This window comes from Eubalaena glacialis, chromosome 4, assembly GCF_028564815.1.
Source record: "Eubalaena glacialis isolate mEubGla1 chromosome 4, mEubGla1.1.hap2.+ XY, whole genome shotgun sequence".
NCBI lineage: Eukaryota > Metazoa > Chordata > Mammalia > Artiodactyla > Balaenidae > Eubalaena > Eubalaena glacialis.
In genome coordinates this window covers 52,073,768-52,088,327 of record NC_083719.1, presented here as the reverse complement: position 1 = coordinate 52,088,327, position 14,560 = coordinate 52,073,768, and the positions used below count along the sequence as shown (strand labels likewise).

The 14,560-nt window shown below is 34.7% G+C and overlaps 1 protein-coding gene across 1 annotated transcript in view; it reads left to right on the top strand.

The window, feature by feature from the left end:
* The window catches only part of ADAMTS6 (ADAM metallopeptidase with thrombospondin type 1 motif 6), a 259,758-nt gene that overhangs the window by 15,389 nt on the left and 229,809 nt on the right, over positions 1-14,560 (top strand). Inside the window, exons 4-6 of the mRNA XM_061187844.1 lie at positions 3,268-3,479; positions 3,926-4,009; positions 4,527-4,672. Of these exons, the coding sequence (XP_061043827.1) occupies positions 3,268-3,479; positions 3,926-4,009; positions 4,527-4,672 (442 nt within the window). The remainder of the gene's footprint in view (positions 1-3,267; positions 3,480-3,925; positions 4,010-4,526; positions 4,673-14,560) is intronic.

The following is a 14,560-nucleotide window of genomic DNA, read 5'->3' as shown; positions in this document are numbered from 1 at the left end:
ATTTAAACAAACATATAAATACATGGCCAACCGTCAAGAAGTAGTAAGTGAGTAATGAAAAATAAACCAGATCAGGGACTTCCCTGGTTGTCCAGTGGTTAAGAATCCGCCTTCCAATGCAGGGGACGCAGGTTCGATCCGTGGTCAGGGAACTAAGGTCCCACATGCCGCGGGGCAACTAAATCCTCGCACCGCAACTACTGAGCCTGTGTGCTCTAGAGCCTGCAGGCTGCAGCAAAAGATCCCTCATGCTGCAACGAAGATCCCGCATGTCGCAACTAAGACCCGATGCAGCCAAATAAATAAATAAATATTAAAAAAAAGAAATAAAAATAAACCAGATCAATGAGATAATTTTGCATGGCTGTATATATTAAAAATATTTTGAGATTGATCAAAAACTCAAAATTATATTTCAGATGACAGAGATCTATGTACTTGGCTTTGGGGGAAAAGTTCTTTATTGTATATGTTTGTGGAGGAATGTTTTCTTTAACATTCAATACTCAATCCAAAATTAAACTGAGCAAAGCACATGTAATGAGTATCATTTGAACTACTAATCTCTATTTTTTTTTTTAATTTTTATTTATTTATATTTATTTTTGGCTGTGTTGGGTCTTCGTTTCTGTGCGAGGGCTTTCTCTAGTTGTGGCAAGCGGGGGCCACTCTTCATCGCGGTGCGCGGGCCTCTCACTGTCGCGGCCTCTCTTGTTGCGGAGCACAAGCTCCAGACGCGCAGGCTCAGTAGTTGTGGCTCACGGGCCTAGTTGCTCCGCGGGATCTTCCTAGTTGCATGCGGGATCTTCCCAGACCAGGGCTTGAACCCGTGTGCCCTGCGTTGGCAGGCAGATTCTCAACCACTGCGCCACCAGGGAAGCCCCTAATCTCTATTTTGAAACAAAATAAAACAAGTCAGTTGTGTATTTTATTTTAGACTAAAAGGGATATTCATTACAGATCATTAAACTTAACGTTAAGCATTCAGTTGACAATTATAAAATGTAGATATTATTTTGTAATGATCTAATCATGTGGGAAAGATTTTAATCTTTAGAATGAAACTAAAGATGTTATCTTTTTAGATTTTATTCATTCAGTATGCATGTGTGTATATTACATATATTTATCAGACTACAAATCTTTTGAGTATAAGGATTATATCTTTTCATTTATGAATGTCCATCAAAGACACTGTATATATATATTTCTGATGGAGCAATAGCCAAGCAAACTAACAATTAAAAAGCTAAAAAGTTGAAAATTGTGAATATGATGATAACAGCAGCTACCTTATACTAAATCCTATCAAATGAGAAACACTATTGCTAAGTGTTTATGTTGCCCAATCATGGTCTAATTCTTTATACAATACTTTAAATAAAAATAAGGAGAAATTGAATGAGTGAAAATTATCAAAATAATGGAAATTCTATCCTGTATTTAGACATTTAAGCTGTCCAGCCAGAGGAAGGAGAAGACTAGGCATGATTTGAATACATGAATGGTTTCATGATCACAGAAAACTGAGCAAGAGAAATGTTAATGCAGAAAAGATTTGGCTGTCTCATAACGATATTACCACAAACCCAATGGCTTAAGCAATACACTTTTATTATCTCACATTTTCTGTGGACCAGGAATCTGTGTATGTATAGGTTATTTATTTAACCTCAGCCAGGGCTGGGTTCTTATCCAGAGTCTTTACTGGGGAAGAATTCACTTCCTCACGCCCATGGTTGTTGGCAGCATTCAGTTCCTTGCTGTCATAGGACTGAAAACTTTAGTTTCTGGCTGGTTGTTTGCCAGAGGCCACCTGCAGTGCCTAGGAATGTACAATTCACCAACTTGGTTGTTTCCTTCCTCTAAGTCAGCAAGGGAATGACTTTAGTAAGATGCTACAATATTATGTAACATAGGTATGTAGCCATATACATGTAATCATGTACATCCCATCATCTTTCCTGTCTTCTGTTGGTTGGAAGCAAGTCACAGGTCCCGCTCATACTCAAGGGAGGAGATGAGGACACAGGAGGTTATGGGAGCCACCTTAAGAGTCAGTCTGCCACAATGGTCATAGGGGAATACTCACTGGCTGTCTTGGGGATATGGTATTGAATTAAGAAGTAGTATATTTCTGCCTCTCTTGACCTTTAGGAATAAAGACATTCATTTAATTTATATGAGTTTCAAAAGTATTTGACTGATGCTTCTCATGGTCATTTCCATCTCTTATTTCTTAAAATTTATAACTTCTCTCAAAGTAATTTTTAAAAGGGAAAGGCTGAAGAAAAACAGTATAGTGCCACTTTCTGTCAAGTAGATTATATAGATTACTCTAACTTTTCATCACTAAATTTTTCAGTAAGTGGTGGTTAGAAAGATTTCCTGTTCAATATAAGGATATGAAAGTGAGGTATACAGAGGACCTGTACTTGCTCAAGTTTATTAAATGAAGATGAATATAAATGAGGCAAGTGTTTACAAATGCCATAGTACTAAAAGTTTCCTCTGTGCTGAAGGACCAAATATCTAGAAATCAAAGGATAAAGCTGCAATCCACACTGAAATGTGGTTTAAAATGAGTCATGTCGGAATCATTGTCTTTCAACTCTCAGTCTAATGCCATTGACCTCTAGGTTTCGGAAAAGGAATAGTTTGGGTACTTTGTCAGGATAAATAGTTGTAGAATACAAAATTAAATGAAAAAGATAATTCACAGCCTTTTAGATTTGAGATTTCTAGAGCAGTATAGAATTGCTCTATTAAGATAGTTTAATAAAAGCATCTTACTTTAAAATAAATGCTCAAAAAGCATTTTAGGAATAGATTTTTGCAACATTAATATTCTTCATCAGAACTGTCTTAGGCTGTTTAGAAAGTCAATGCTTTAGTTGCTTTTTAAACAACTTTAAATGATTTTTTTAAAGTACATATTCTAAATTTAAAAGTATTATGACATAATCACTCACTGGAAAAATATGAAATGATTATTTGAAGATTCCTTTTTTAAAGTAAACTATTAGATTTATTTTGTTTTGTTTTCATGAGCAGTTGAATGTTATTAATTTTTTCAGGTAATATGATTATTTTGAAAAATTTGAAGTTTAATTTTTTTCACTACTGCATTTCCTCATCCCCTTCCCTCACTTTGAAAAATCTTAGTGTGTTAGAGAATTTATGAGAAGTATGTCTACATGAAAACTCCATGAATAAATACGTTTAATTAGTGAACCTATGTGAACTAGATAATTGTTTTTATTGTAGACCTCCTAAGAAGTGGCAAACCTTGGTGGTTGAATGACACATCTGCTTTTCCTTCTTCACTACCAATTAATGGCATACATATCCACCAGAGACAGAAGAGATCAGTAAGCATTGAGCGGTTTGTGGAGACATTAGTAGTGGCAGACAAAATGATGGTGGGCTACCATGGCCGCAAAGACATTGAACATTACATTTTGAGTGTGATGAATATTGTAAGTTTGATCCCTCTATATAATTTTTAACTTAATAGTTTGTTGTGGTTTTTGACTAAGGTCATGGATTTTTATTGTGAAATAATGATTTTGAGAATTAACTCATCGAAAGTTAGAAAGAATCGATCTATTACTTTTTCAGTTCCATAGAAAATAAATTTAAAGGTGACCTTATTGTTCATTTAGATCAGCTCACCCTCTTAATTAATTACTATGTTGTAATTCACCTTTAGGAGACAATTTTTCTTGAAGTAGACTTGTATAACAGATCTTTTACCAAGGCATCTTGAGGGTAGAGTTCTAAGTGATATGGGTTAAAAGAATCTTTTTATATAAGCAGTGGTTAAATGGATGAAAAATTGTTTTACCGCTTTAAAAATAAAATCAAACAATCACCTTATGATTTTTGTCTGACTTTGTGTCTTTTCTTATTTTCTGGAGGTCAGGTTGCCAAACTTTACCGTGATTCCAGCCTAGGAAACGTTGTGAATATTATAGTGGCCCGTTTAATTGTTCTCACAGAAGATCAGGTAAGAATGAGTTAGTTTATAAATCTAAAGCTCTTAACAGACAGACTGTAGAATTATGTATTAAAGAATAATATATTTTATTATTGTTCCTCTTAGAAAGTTCTAGTTGACTATGACTTTCAGCTCTAAGCATTTAATATTTTAAGCAAATTTGAAAGAGTTTACAAGAATATACCTCTTATGTCATGTTAAAGCTATATGTATGTGTGTTAGCTATATGTTTCAGCATAAAGATGAGCATTTGCATGGCAGACCTTATAACAGTGGTTTTGGTTGGTTTTGTAGGCTGATAATCACATATATTCACATTATCATTAAAGCTGGAACTGGAAAGAATATCTGTTCAATAATACACTAAGTTAATTCTAGGTCAAATATTACAGAGATAAAAATTGGCAAGAGGTTATTCCTAGAAACCACTACTTCTAATTATAGTCCCACTTTAGCCTTCAGAAGTTTTAACAACTGACCTTAGTAATTTGTTTGGAACATTTCTGGTATGCATGTTGTATTGCAGCCAAACTTGGAGATAAACCACCATGCAGACAAGTCCCTCGATAGCTTCTGTAAATGGCAGAAATCCATTCTCTCCCACCAAAGTGATGGAAACACCATTCCAGAAAATGGGATTGCCCACCACGATAATGCAGTTCTTATTACTAGGTATGGTTTGTTGCAAGTATTTTACCTTTGATTATTGTGTTTGATATTGTAACTATATTTGGTTCTATCTAAAGCCTCATTCAGGTAATGAGTATAGAGAAAGCAAAATGGTAATTTATTATTCACCACTGAGAAAGAATATACTGCAGTATTGTTGTGTTTGCATTAAATGAACCAAATAAGAGAAAAGATTTAGAGTTGACTTAGAAATTTAATATATATCTTTTCTTCTACTAAGGTCTATTCATAAATTTTAACTGGAAGCACATATATGTTTTGTTAATTGAACAAAATACATGCTAAAATCAAGATTGAAAAGTATGAGAAAAATCTGTTTTAAACATAAAAATGGGTCATCACTCTTGGTTATAAAATATATTAATTAGTCTTACCTCCAAATTGTTAAAAGGGAGGAGGACATCGGTGGTTACTCAGTTTACTTAGATGAATGTTTATTTAAATTAAAATATTTTAATTAAGAGATATAAAGAAGCATATTTACTATACTATATGTTGAATAGCTTTTCTCTCAGGCAAAATTATTACTTGGTGATAACCCGATGAATTCATATATTTCTTTCCTTTTTTATAAAACTGTATTCAGATCCATTTTCTCCTTGCTCTCCAACAAAAATTCTGTGAAGTAGATATTCTTATTATTTTTCCCATGTAAGAAATGAGGAGACCAGTTCAAAATATTTAAGTGAAAGAGCAGGGCTCAAGCCCTGGTGATCCTGTCTTCTTTGATTATACTTTGCTGTCTGTCTTAACTTCTTAATACTCTAATCATGGTTGGTTAGAACCATGCTTAAATCATTTAAAGATGCTTGTCTTTTGATCTCTTATTAGTATTTAAAAATGAAAACAAGTAATAACAAATAAACAGATAAGCAAAATGGAAGCGTTATTCTATCTTGGCTAAGTGGATTATTTCTTTTAATTTGCACGGCAGTATTTAACATATGCGTCATCTGTGGTGTGCCCATTGACTCCACATTAGACTCTGTGGAGGGGGAGTATAAAGTATACAGGATCAGAATCTTGAGACCCAGTAAGATAATGTGAATTTAGCTTTTTGAAAAATGTTCCTGTTAACTGAGTTGTAGAGTTAAAGTTTCTGAGTTCATGTATTTTTTTACAGTTACGCTTATTTTAATTGACTTCATCTACCTCACATTGTAAACCAAAAAACTTTGATTATGATATGCTTGCTGAATAAAACCAACATTTTAAGGTTCTATATTCATATGTGTTGACACGTCAGTCTGATAAATTCTGCAATTCCTCAGGTCTTGTGGTCTGGAATGGTTTCCAAATATATTTGAGGAGTTAAAAATATACTAGGAATTGTGCAAATATAGAAACTTTTGTGTAAAAATATATATGATATGATTAGTTTCAATGAAATTACTAGAGGAAAATATCTGTTATATATGTTTAACAGAATGATCACAGATATTTGCATTGGCATCTGTACTTATATTTATAAAACTCTACCTCTCCGCAAAAAAGGCGATGCCCAGTGGGCTTTTGATGCTTCACATTTTTATTATTGTATCTGCATTGGATTTTTAACTTTTTTTTTTTTTAAACCAATTTATTTATTTATTTGGCTGCACTGCACCGTGCTGCGCAGTTTGCGGGATCTTAGTTCCCTGACCAGGGGTTGAACCCAGGCCCCCCTGCAGTGAAAGTGCCAAGTCCTAACCACTGGACTACCAGGGAATTCCCGGATTTTTAACTTTTGCATCAAATGACAGGAGTTACACTAAGAGTGCACATTTATAAGTATTTGAGTAGGGAAATACATCTGGGCAGTTAGCCACCCTTTCTTTGTACTGGCTACAGCATTCAACTGTCTGACTTGTTACTCTGAATTGGCCCAGATATTTTTCTGATCCTCTGCAGAGCTCTTCTTTGCTTCTGTAAGCTACTTTGAGTGCCTGTTTGATGTCTGAGATTTGAACACAAAATTTTCTTTTGAAACTTTTCTCCTGATGTTCAGATAGCACTAGAAATTATCTCAGGATTTAAAGAACAGTACTACAAAAAATTCATACCTCATATCATTTTAGATTAGTTATGTAATGGAGGTTAGAAAAATGCCCTTTGGGACAGTATAGAATGCCTTTTTGAATTGTTATTGAAGTCTCAAATTAACTTTTAGCTTACTTAAAAGTCTACAATTATCTTTGAATTATTAGGGCCACCGAGTGACTTCTCTAAATGAGATGACTATCTGAGTATTATCTCTAATATTTAAGTTTTTATTGGTTGGGGGTTTTACCAGTTCTTGACTCTCCCTTATATATTTTTTATTTGTGAAATTGAACATATGTTTAAATCACAGTGCTACTTTTAGTAAAAATAATTATGAGAATTCCATAGATAATTTTATATTAACTTTGAAAATTGCTTCATGTAACTCACTTATTAACATGTTCAGGGTTGTGACTCCACCACTTAGAGGTAAGATCATGATTTATGTTTGCTCGAAATGTCAGCTCACTAGGGAGAATATATAGTGTGTTTATCAAGAATTCCAGAGAAAAATTGATGGATATGTTTATCTCTACTAGGCCAAATTTTGTCCTAGGGATTTAAATGTTTTAAGCAGAAAACCATTTGGAACCTAGTTACTTAGGTAATCATAGTTACTTTTGGAAAAAAGTATAAAAACTCAAAATGTTACCTCCTCTTAGCAAATGATATTTTATTGTTTTATTTTATTGATATAATTTTAAAACAAACTGCTGTACAAAGATATCAGATCACCATAACTAGACAGAAAGAAAATAAAAAAAATTTTAAAATAAAATTTTGTTGTTTTATCTGGTATCAAAAGTATTGAATTAACACCAAAGAGCATATTAAAAATGATTAATATATACATATATTTTTAAATTTTTATATACATTTATGTTTATTTTTATGTGTAAGTATATATGTATATATAATATATAGTGAAATCTGTTCTATATCAGCTAGCTTTATCTAACCTTTTTTTAAAAAACTGAGGCTGGGAATTCCCTGGTGGTCCAGTGGTTAGGACTCTGTGCTTTCACTGTGAGGACCCGGGTTCAGTCCCTGGTCAGGGAACTAAGATCCCACAAGCCGTGAGGTGCAGACAAAAAAATTAAAATTAAAACCAAAAAAAACCCCTGAGGTATAATTGACAAACAAAATTGTGTATATTTAAAGTGTACAGTGTGATGATTTGATGTACATATACATTGTGAGCTGATTGCTGTAATCAAGTTAATTAACATATCCATCTCATAGTTATCTTTTTTTTTTTTTTTCTTTTTTTGGATGAGAATGCTTAAGATCTACTCTCTTAACAAATTTCAAGTATACCTATAGCATTATGTGTAGTCACCATGCTGTACCTTAGATCCTCAAAATTTATTCATTTTATAGCTAAAAGTTTGTGCCCTTTGACTAATATCTCCCCATTTACTCTACCCCCCACCCCCCCAACTCTGGGCAACTCCCATTCTATCCTTGGTTTCTATGAGTTCACCTTTTTTTTTTTTAAAAAGTCCACATATAACTGAATTCAAACAGTATTTGTCTTTCTCTGTCTGGCTTGTTTCACATAGCAAAATGCCCTCCAGGTTCATCCACATTGTCACAGATGACAAGATTTCTTTCTTTATTATGACTGACTAATATTCCAGTGTGTGTGTGTGTGTGTGTGTGTGTATGTATTTCACCTTTTCTTTATCTATTCATCTGTTAATGGTCACTTGGGTTGTCTCCATATCTTGGCTATTGTGAACAATGCCGCAGTGAATGTGGAGTACAGATACCTCTTCAAGATACTAATTTACTAATTTCACTTCCTTTGGGTATATACCCAGAAGTGGGATTGCTGGGTCATATAATAGTTCTATTTAAAATTTTTAGGGAACCTCTATACTGTCTTCCATAATGGCTGTACCAATTTACATTCCCACCAACAGTGTACAAGGGTTCCCTTTTCTTCATATCCTCAATACATTTGTCATCTCTTATCTTTTTGATAATAGACATCCTAATAGGTTTGAGGTGATATCTCATTGTGGTTTTGATTTGCATTTCCCTGATGATTGGTGATGTTGAGCACCTTTTCATGTGCCTGTTGGCCATTTTTGTTACCTCTGGAAAAATGTCTGTTTAAATCCTTTGCCCATTTTTAAATTGGAATTTTTTTTGTTGTTCTTGGGTTGTATAATTTTTATATATTTTAGGTATTAATCCCTTATCAAATATATGGTTTGCACATATTTTCTCCCATTCCTTATACTGCCTTTTCATTTTGTTGATTGTTTCCTATACCATGCAGGAGCTTTTCAGTTTGATGTAGTCCCACTTGTTTATATTTGTTTTGTTGCCTGTGCTTTTGGTGTCATATTTAAAAAATCATTGCTTAGACCAATGTCAAGGAGGTTTTCATCTATGCTTTGTTCTAGGCGTTTTAGTTTCAGGTCCTATATTTAAGTTTTTAATCAATTTGAGTTTATTTTTGTGAGTTGTGTAAGATAGGGGTCTGATTTCATTTTTTTGGCATATGGATATCCAGTTTTCCCAACATCATCTATTTCAGAGACTATCCTTTCCCCCCACTGTATGTTCTTGATGCCCTTGTCAAAGATTAGTTGGTCATATATGCATGGGTTTATTTTTGGGCTGTTGATTCTGTTCCACTGGTTTATGTATCTGACTTTATGCCAGTACCATACTATTTTGATTACTTTAGCTTTATAATATAGTTTGACACCAGGATGTGTGATGACACCAGCTCTGTTCTTCTTTCTCAAGATTGTTTTGTCTATTTGAGATCTTTTGTGGTTCCATATGAATTTTAGGATTTTTTTTCTATTTCTGTGAAAAATGTCATTGGAATTTTAATAGGAATTTCATTGCGTCTGTAGATTGCTTTGGGTAGTATGGATATTTTAACAACATTAATTCTTCTAGTCCAAGAACAAGCAGTACCTTTCCATTTAGATGTTTTGTCTTCAATTTCTTTCATCAATATCTTATAGTTTCCAGTATAGATCTTTCACCTCCTTGGTTAAATTTATTACTAAGTATTTAATTGTTTTTGATGCTATTGTAAATGGGATTGCTTTTAGATAGTTCATTGTTAGTGTATCAAAATGCAGCTGATTTTTGCACGTTGATTTTGTATGCTACAACTTTAGTAAATTCATTTATTAGTTCTAACAGTTTTTTGGTAGGGTTGTTAGGTTTTTTTGTATATAAGATTATGTCATCTGCAAACAGAGAATTTTACTTCTTCCTTTCTAATTTGGATACATTTTATTTCCTTTTCTTGCCTAATTGCTCTGGCTAGGACTTCCAGTACTATATTGAATAAAAGTGGAAAGAGTGGGCATCCTTGTCTTATTCCTAATCTTAGAGGAAACATTTTTAGACTTTTAACATTGAGTATAATGTTAGCTGTGGGCTCGTCATATATGACCTTTGTTTTGTTGAGGTGTATTCCATCTATTCCTAATTTGTTGAGAGTTTTTATTATGAACAGCTGTTGAGTTTTGTCAAATACTTTTTCTGCAGCTATTGAGATGATCATATGATTTTTATCCTTTATTCTGTTCACGTGGTATATCACATTTTTTGATTTGTGAATGTAGAACCATCCTTGCATCCTAGGGATGAATCCTACTTCATTGTGTATGATCCTTTCAAAACTCTGCTGCATTTTGTTTGTTAATATTTTGTTTAGAACTTTTGCATCTATGTTCACCAGGGATATTGGCCTGTAATTTTGTTTCTTGTAGTATCCTTATTTGGCTTTGGTATCGGAGTAATGCTGGCCTCTTAAAATGAATTTGGAAATGTTCATTTCTCTTCAATATTTGGGAAGAGTTTAAGAACGATTGGTATTATTCCTCTTTAAATGTTCTGTAATCGTCACCAGTGAAGCCATCTAGTACTGGACTTTCTTTGTTGGGAGATTTTTGATTACTGATTTAATCCCCTTACTCATCATAGGTCTATGTGTTTTTTTTATTTCTTCATGATTCAGTTGATAGGTTGTATGTTTCTAATAGTTTATCCATTTCTTCTAGGTTATCCAATTTGTTGGTGTATAATTGTTGGCTGTAGCCTCTTATGATCCTTTGTATTTATGTGGTATCAGTTTTAATGTCTCCTCTTTCATTACTCATTTTACTTATTTGAGTCTTCTCTCTTTTTTTCTTAGTTTAGCTAAAGGTTTGTCAATTTTGTTTATTTTTTTTTGGAAAACCAGCTCTTAGTTTTCTTGATCTTTTCTATTGGTTTTCTAACCTCTATTTCATTTATTTCTGTTCTGACCTTTGTTATTTCCTTCCTTCTACTAACTTTGGGCTTAGTTTGTTCTTCTTTTTCTATTTTCTGTAAGTTGTAAAGTTATGTTGTTTGTCTGAGATATTTCCTTTTTCTAATGTAGTCATTTATTGCTGTAAACTTCCCTCATAGATACGCTTTTGCTGTATCCCATAAGTTTTGGTACATTGTTTTCCCATTTTTGTTTGTGTCAAGATTGTTTTTGACTATTCTTTTGGTTTCTTCTTTGGTACATTGTTCAGCAGTGCGTGTTTTTAAATTTCCATGTATTTCCTGCTTTTTTCCTGTTGTTCCTATTTCTAGTTTCATACCATTGTGTTCATGATTTCAATCTCAAATTTGTTGACACTTGTTGTTTTGTGACCTATTATATGATCTATCCTGGAGAATGTTCCTGATGTGCTGGAGAAGAATGTGTATTCTGCTTCTGTTGCATGCAGTGTTCTGTACATGTCTATTATGTCTGTTTGGTCTAACATATAGTTCAAGTCCAACATTTTCTTATTGATTTTCTGTCTGAGTGATCTGTATGTCCATTGTTGAAAGTGAGGTATTGAAGTTCCCTACTGTTATTGTATTGCTGCCTATTTCTGCCTTCTGATCTTCCAGTATTTGCTTTATATGTTAAGGTGCTCTGATTTTGGAGTACATATATATTTACAATTGTTATATACTCTTGATGAATTGATCCCTTTATCATTATATCATGACCTTCTTCATCTCTTTTTCAGCTTTTGACTTAAAGTCTATTTTGTCTGATATGAGTTTAGCTACCCCTTTTCTATTTTGGTTTCCATTTGCATGACATATCTTTTATATGTTTTTCCATCCCTTCACTTTCAGTCTATATGTATCCTTAAAGCTGAAGCATTTCTAGCTCTGGAGAAGGTCCAGCAGTGTAGTCTTCATGCAGCTTCATCAGCTGAGGTTAGCATTGATGAAGATTGCAGGGGTCCCCAACGGCCAAGGCTGCTTTTGTCTGCAGCAGTAGCAAAGGCTGCTGGAGACCATCTGATCTCTTTTTCTCGCATAGGTCATGGTGCAGGGGATTTCTCTTGGTGCTGGGTCCGGCTTGGAAGAGCTTACACCAGTGCTGGTGTCTGATGTGTGGGCACCTGTGGAGCAGTCATGGACCTGGGGACTGGAGTGCTAGTGCTTGCAGAGTGACAGCAGCTCTCGGGTTGGTGTGCTGGCTGTACCACAGCAGCAATGATGTATGAGTTGCAGGTATGTGTGAAGTGGCCGTGAAGACGGAGTCTGAAGCATGAGCACATAGAGAGCAACAGTGGCACTTGGGTCCAGGCGCTGGCTAGCTTGAAGTGTGTGGAACAGAGACAGGGGTGGAGTCTGGAGCGTGGATGCCACAGAGTGGCCCTAGATTGGGGCTCTGGAGTGTGGGAACAGGTGGAGCAGCTATGACTCTGGAGTCTGGGATGTGCTCAGGGTTGGGGAGTGCTGGAAGTTCTTTTCCTAGGCCAGCACAACAGCAGCTCCTTCTTGGGGTGGACACAGTGACATCTCCTTCCCCAGAATCTGTGGCAGCAATAGCTTTTGGCCACCTTGGTGGTAAAAACTGCCGGTATCCTCTGGAGCAGGCTGCTGGGGCTTGTGAAAACCAGCATTACGATGTCTTCCACTGTGAAAGCTTTGGCGAGTCCACAGCTGTTGTCAAGGCTCTTGAGGCTTGTGGCTGATAGTTCCCACCCTTCCTCTTTGTTCCTAGTTGCCTTTAGACATCTCCACTAAGCTGATCTCCCCAGTGATCCTTTCTATGCAGTTATTCTCCATTTTTTGCCCTACTATGTTGCTGTAGATTCTTAATTGTACTGTTGAGCCCTCCCAGGGCTACTTTCATTTGTGGATTGCTATCTAATTTTTGTTTCTGTTGGGTGATGAAGGTTGATATCTTCTACTTCACCACCTTGCTGACATCATTCTCCTAGCTTTATTAAATCTTAACATTTTTGCCACATCATAGAGCAGTTTCATGTCACTTTCTAAAGTGATATACTTTTTTTAAAATAAATTTATTTACTTATTTTGGCTGCATTGGGTCTTCGTTGCTGCGTGCCGGCTTTCTCTAGTTGCGGTGAGCGGGGGCTACTCTTCGTTGCGGTGTGCAGGCTTCTCACTGCGGTAGCTTCTCTCGTTGCGGAGCACGGGCTCTAGGCGCGCAGGCTTCAGTAGTTGTGGCACGTGGGCTTTAGTAGTTGTGGCCCGCGGGCTCTAGAGCATAGGCTCAGTAGTTGTGGCACATGGGCTTAGTTGCTCCACGGCATGTGGGATCTTCCTGGCCCAGGGCTTGAACCTGTGTCCCCTGCATTTGCAGGCGGATTCTTAACCACTCCACCACCAGGGAAGCCCTAAAGTGATACACTTTAGAAACAATGGTTACTTCTCTATAGTGTATCAACTATACCTGACATTTTAGTTCTGAATACCAGAGTTAGTGCTATAATGTATACATTTGTCCAAATATGACCATATGATGCTTTATTGAATAATGGTGCTTTATTGAAACTGATCTTCCATTTTTGTGATCTGTTTTTAGTTAAAATATCAGTAGTAGTAACTTACATTGCTTGTTTCTATAGTCTAGATCTATTAGGATTATCTGACAATTATTAGTGCTCATCTAAATCAACTTGACATTTATTAACTCTTTTAAAATAATGGACTATGACACTCTATAATTAGGTCAAAAAATGATTAATAGTTTGTACTTGATACTCTAGAAACAGAATTTAAGAAGATAAAACAGAACTTAAATTCTGTAATCTACTTTTTGTCTCTATAGCTTTGCTTATTTTAGACTTTTTGTATGAATGGAATCATACAATATACAGTCTTCTGTGACTGGCTTCTCTTACTTTGCATAGTGTTTTCAAGATTCATCCATGTTGTAGAACATACGAGGACGTCTTTCCTCTTATTAGCCAAAATTCTTGAAAATTCAAGATATAGATCTTTTAAGAGTGTCTCTGTTAATAGGCTATTCTTCAAAAAATATACTTTCTTTTCAATTTTTCATTAATGAAATGCATAGGACATATAAATGCAACTCAAAGTACAGATGCAAAAATTGCACACCGAGTGACAGACATAATTTAGTCTTTAATTAAAATGAACATATTTATCCTCTTACGGGATCATGAGTATTTGCTTTGATGCTGCTGGATTTTAAAGGGATTAGAATTTCCAAAGTCAACTAATGTTTTCAGGTGGGAAATTAAAAATAGCTATAAAAATCGTTTCTTGCTAAAACTTGGCCTGTAATGTGTGGATTTAAACAAGTTTTAAAAAAATTTTAAAGAATATTTGAGTTATATATTTACTTTATGATTATATATTACAAACAGAGGAAAAGGAATTTAAATTTGGTACCTTAATATTTATTTGGTATTCATTTATGGATTTTTTTTTAATCCTTAAGGAAATGCCAGTTAAATTTTTTATGAAGTATTACTAAGCTTTTAAGAATATGCTGGGTTTACAGCAGCAGGGGAATCTTGAGTTTGGGTTGTGGTTGTATTGGTTTTGGTATTTGGA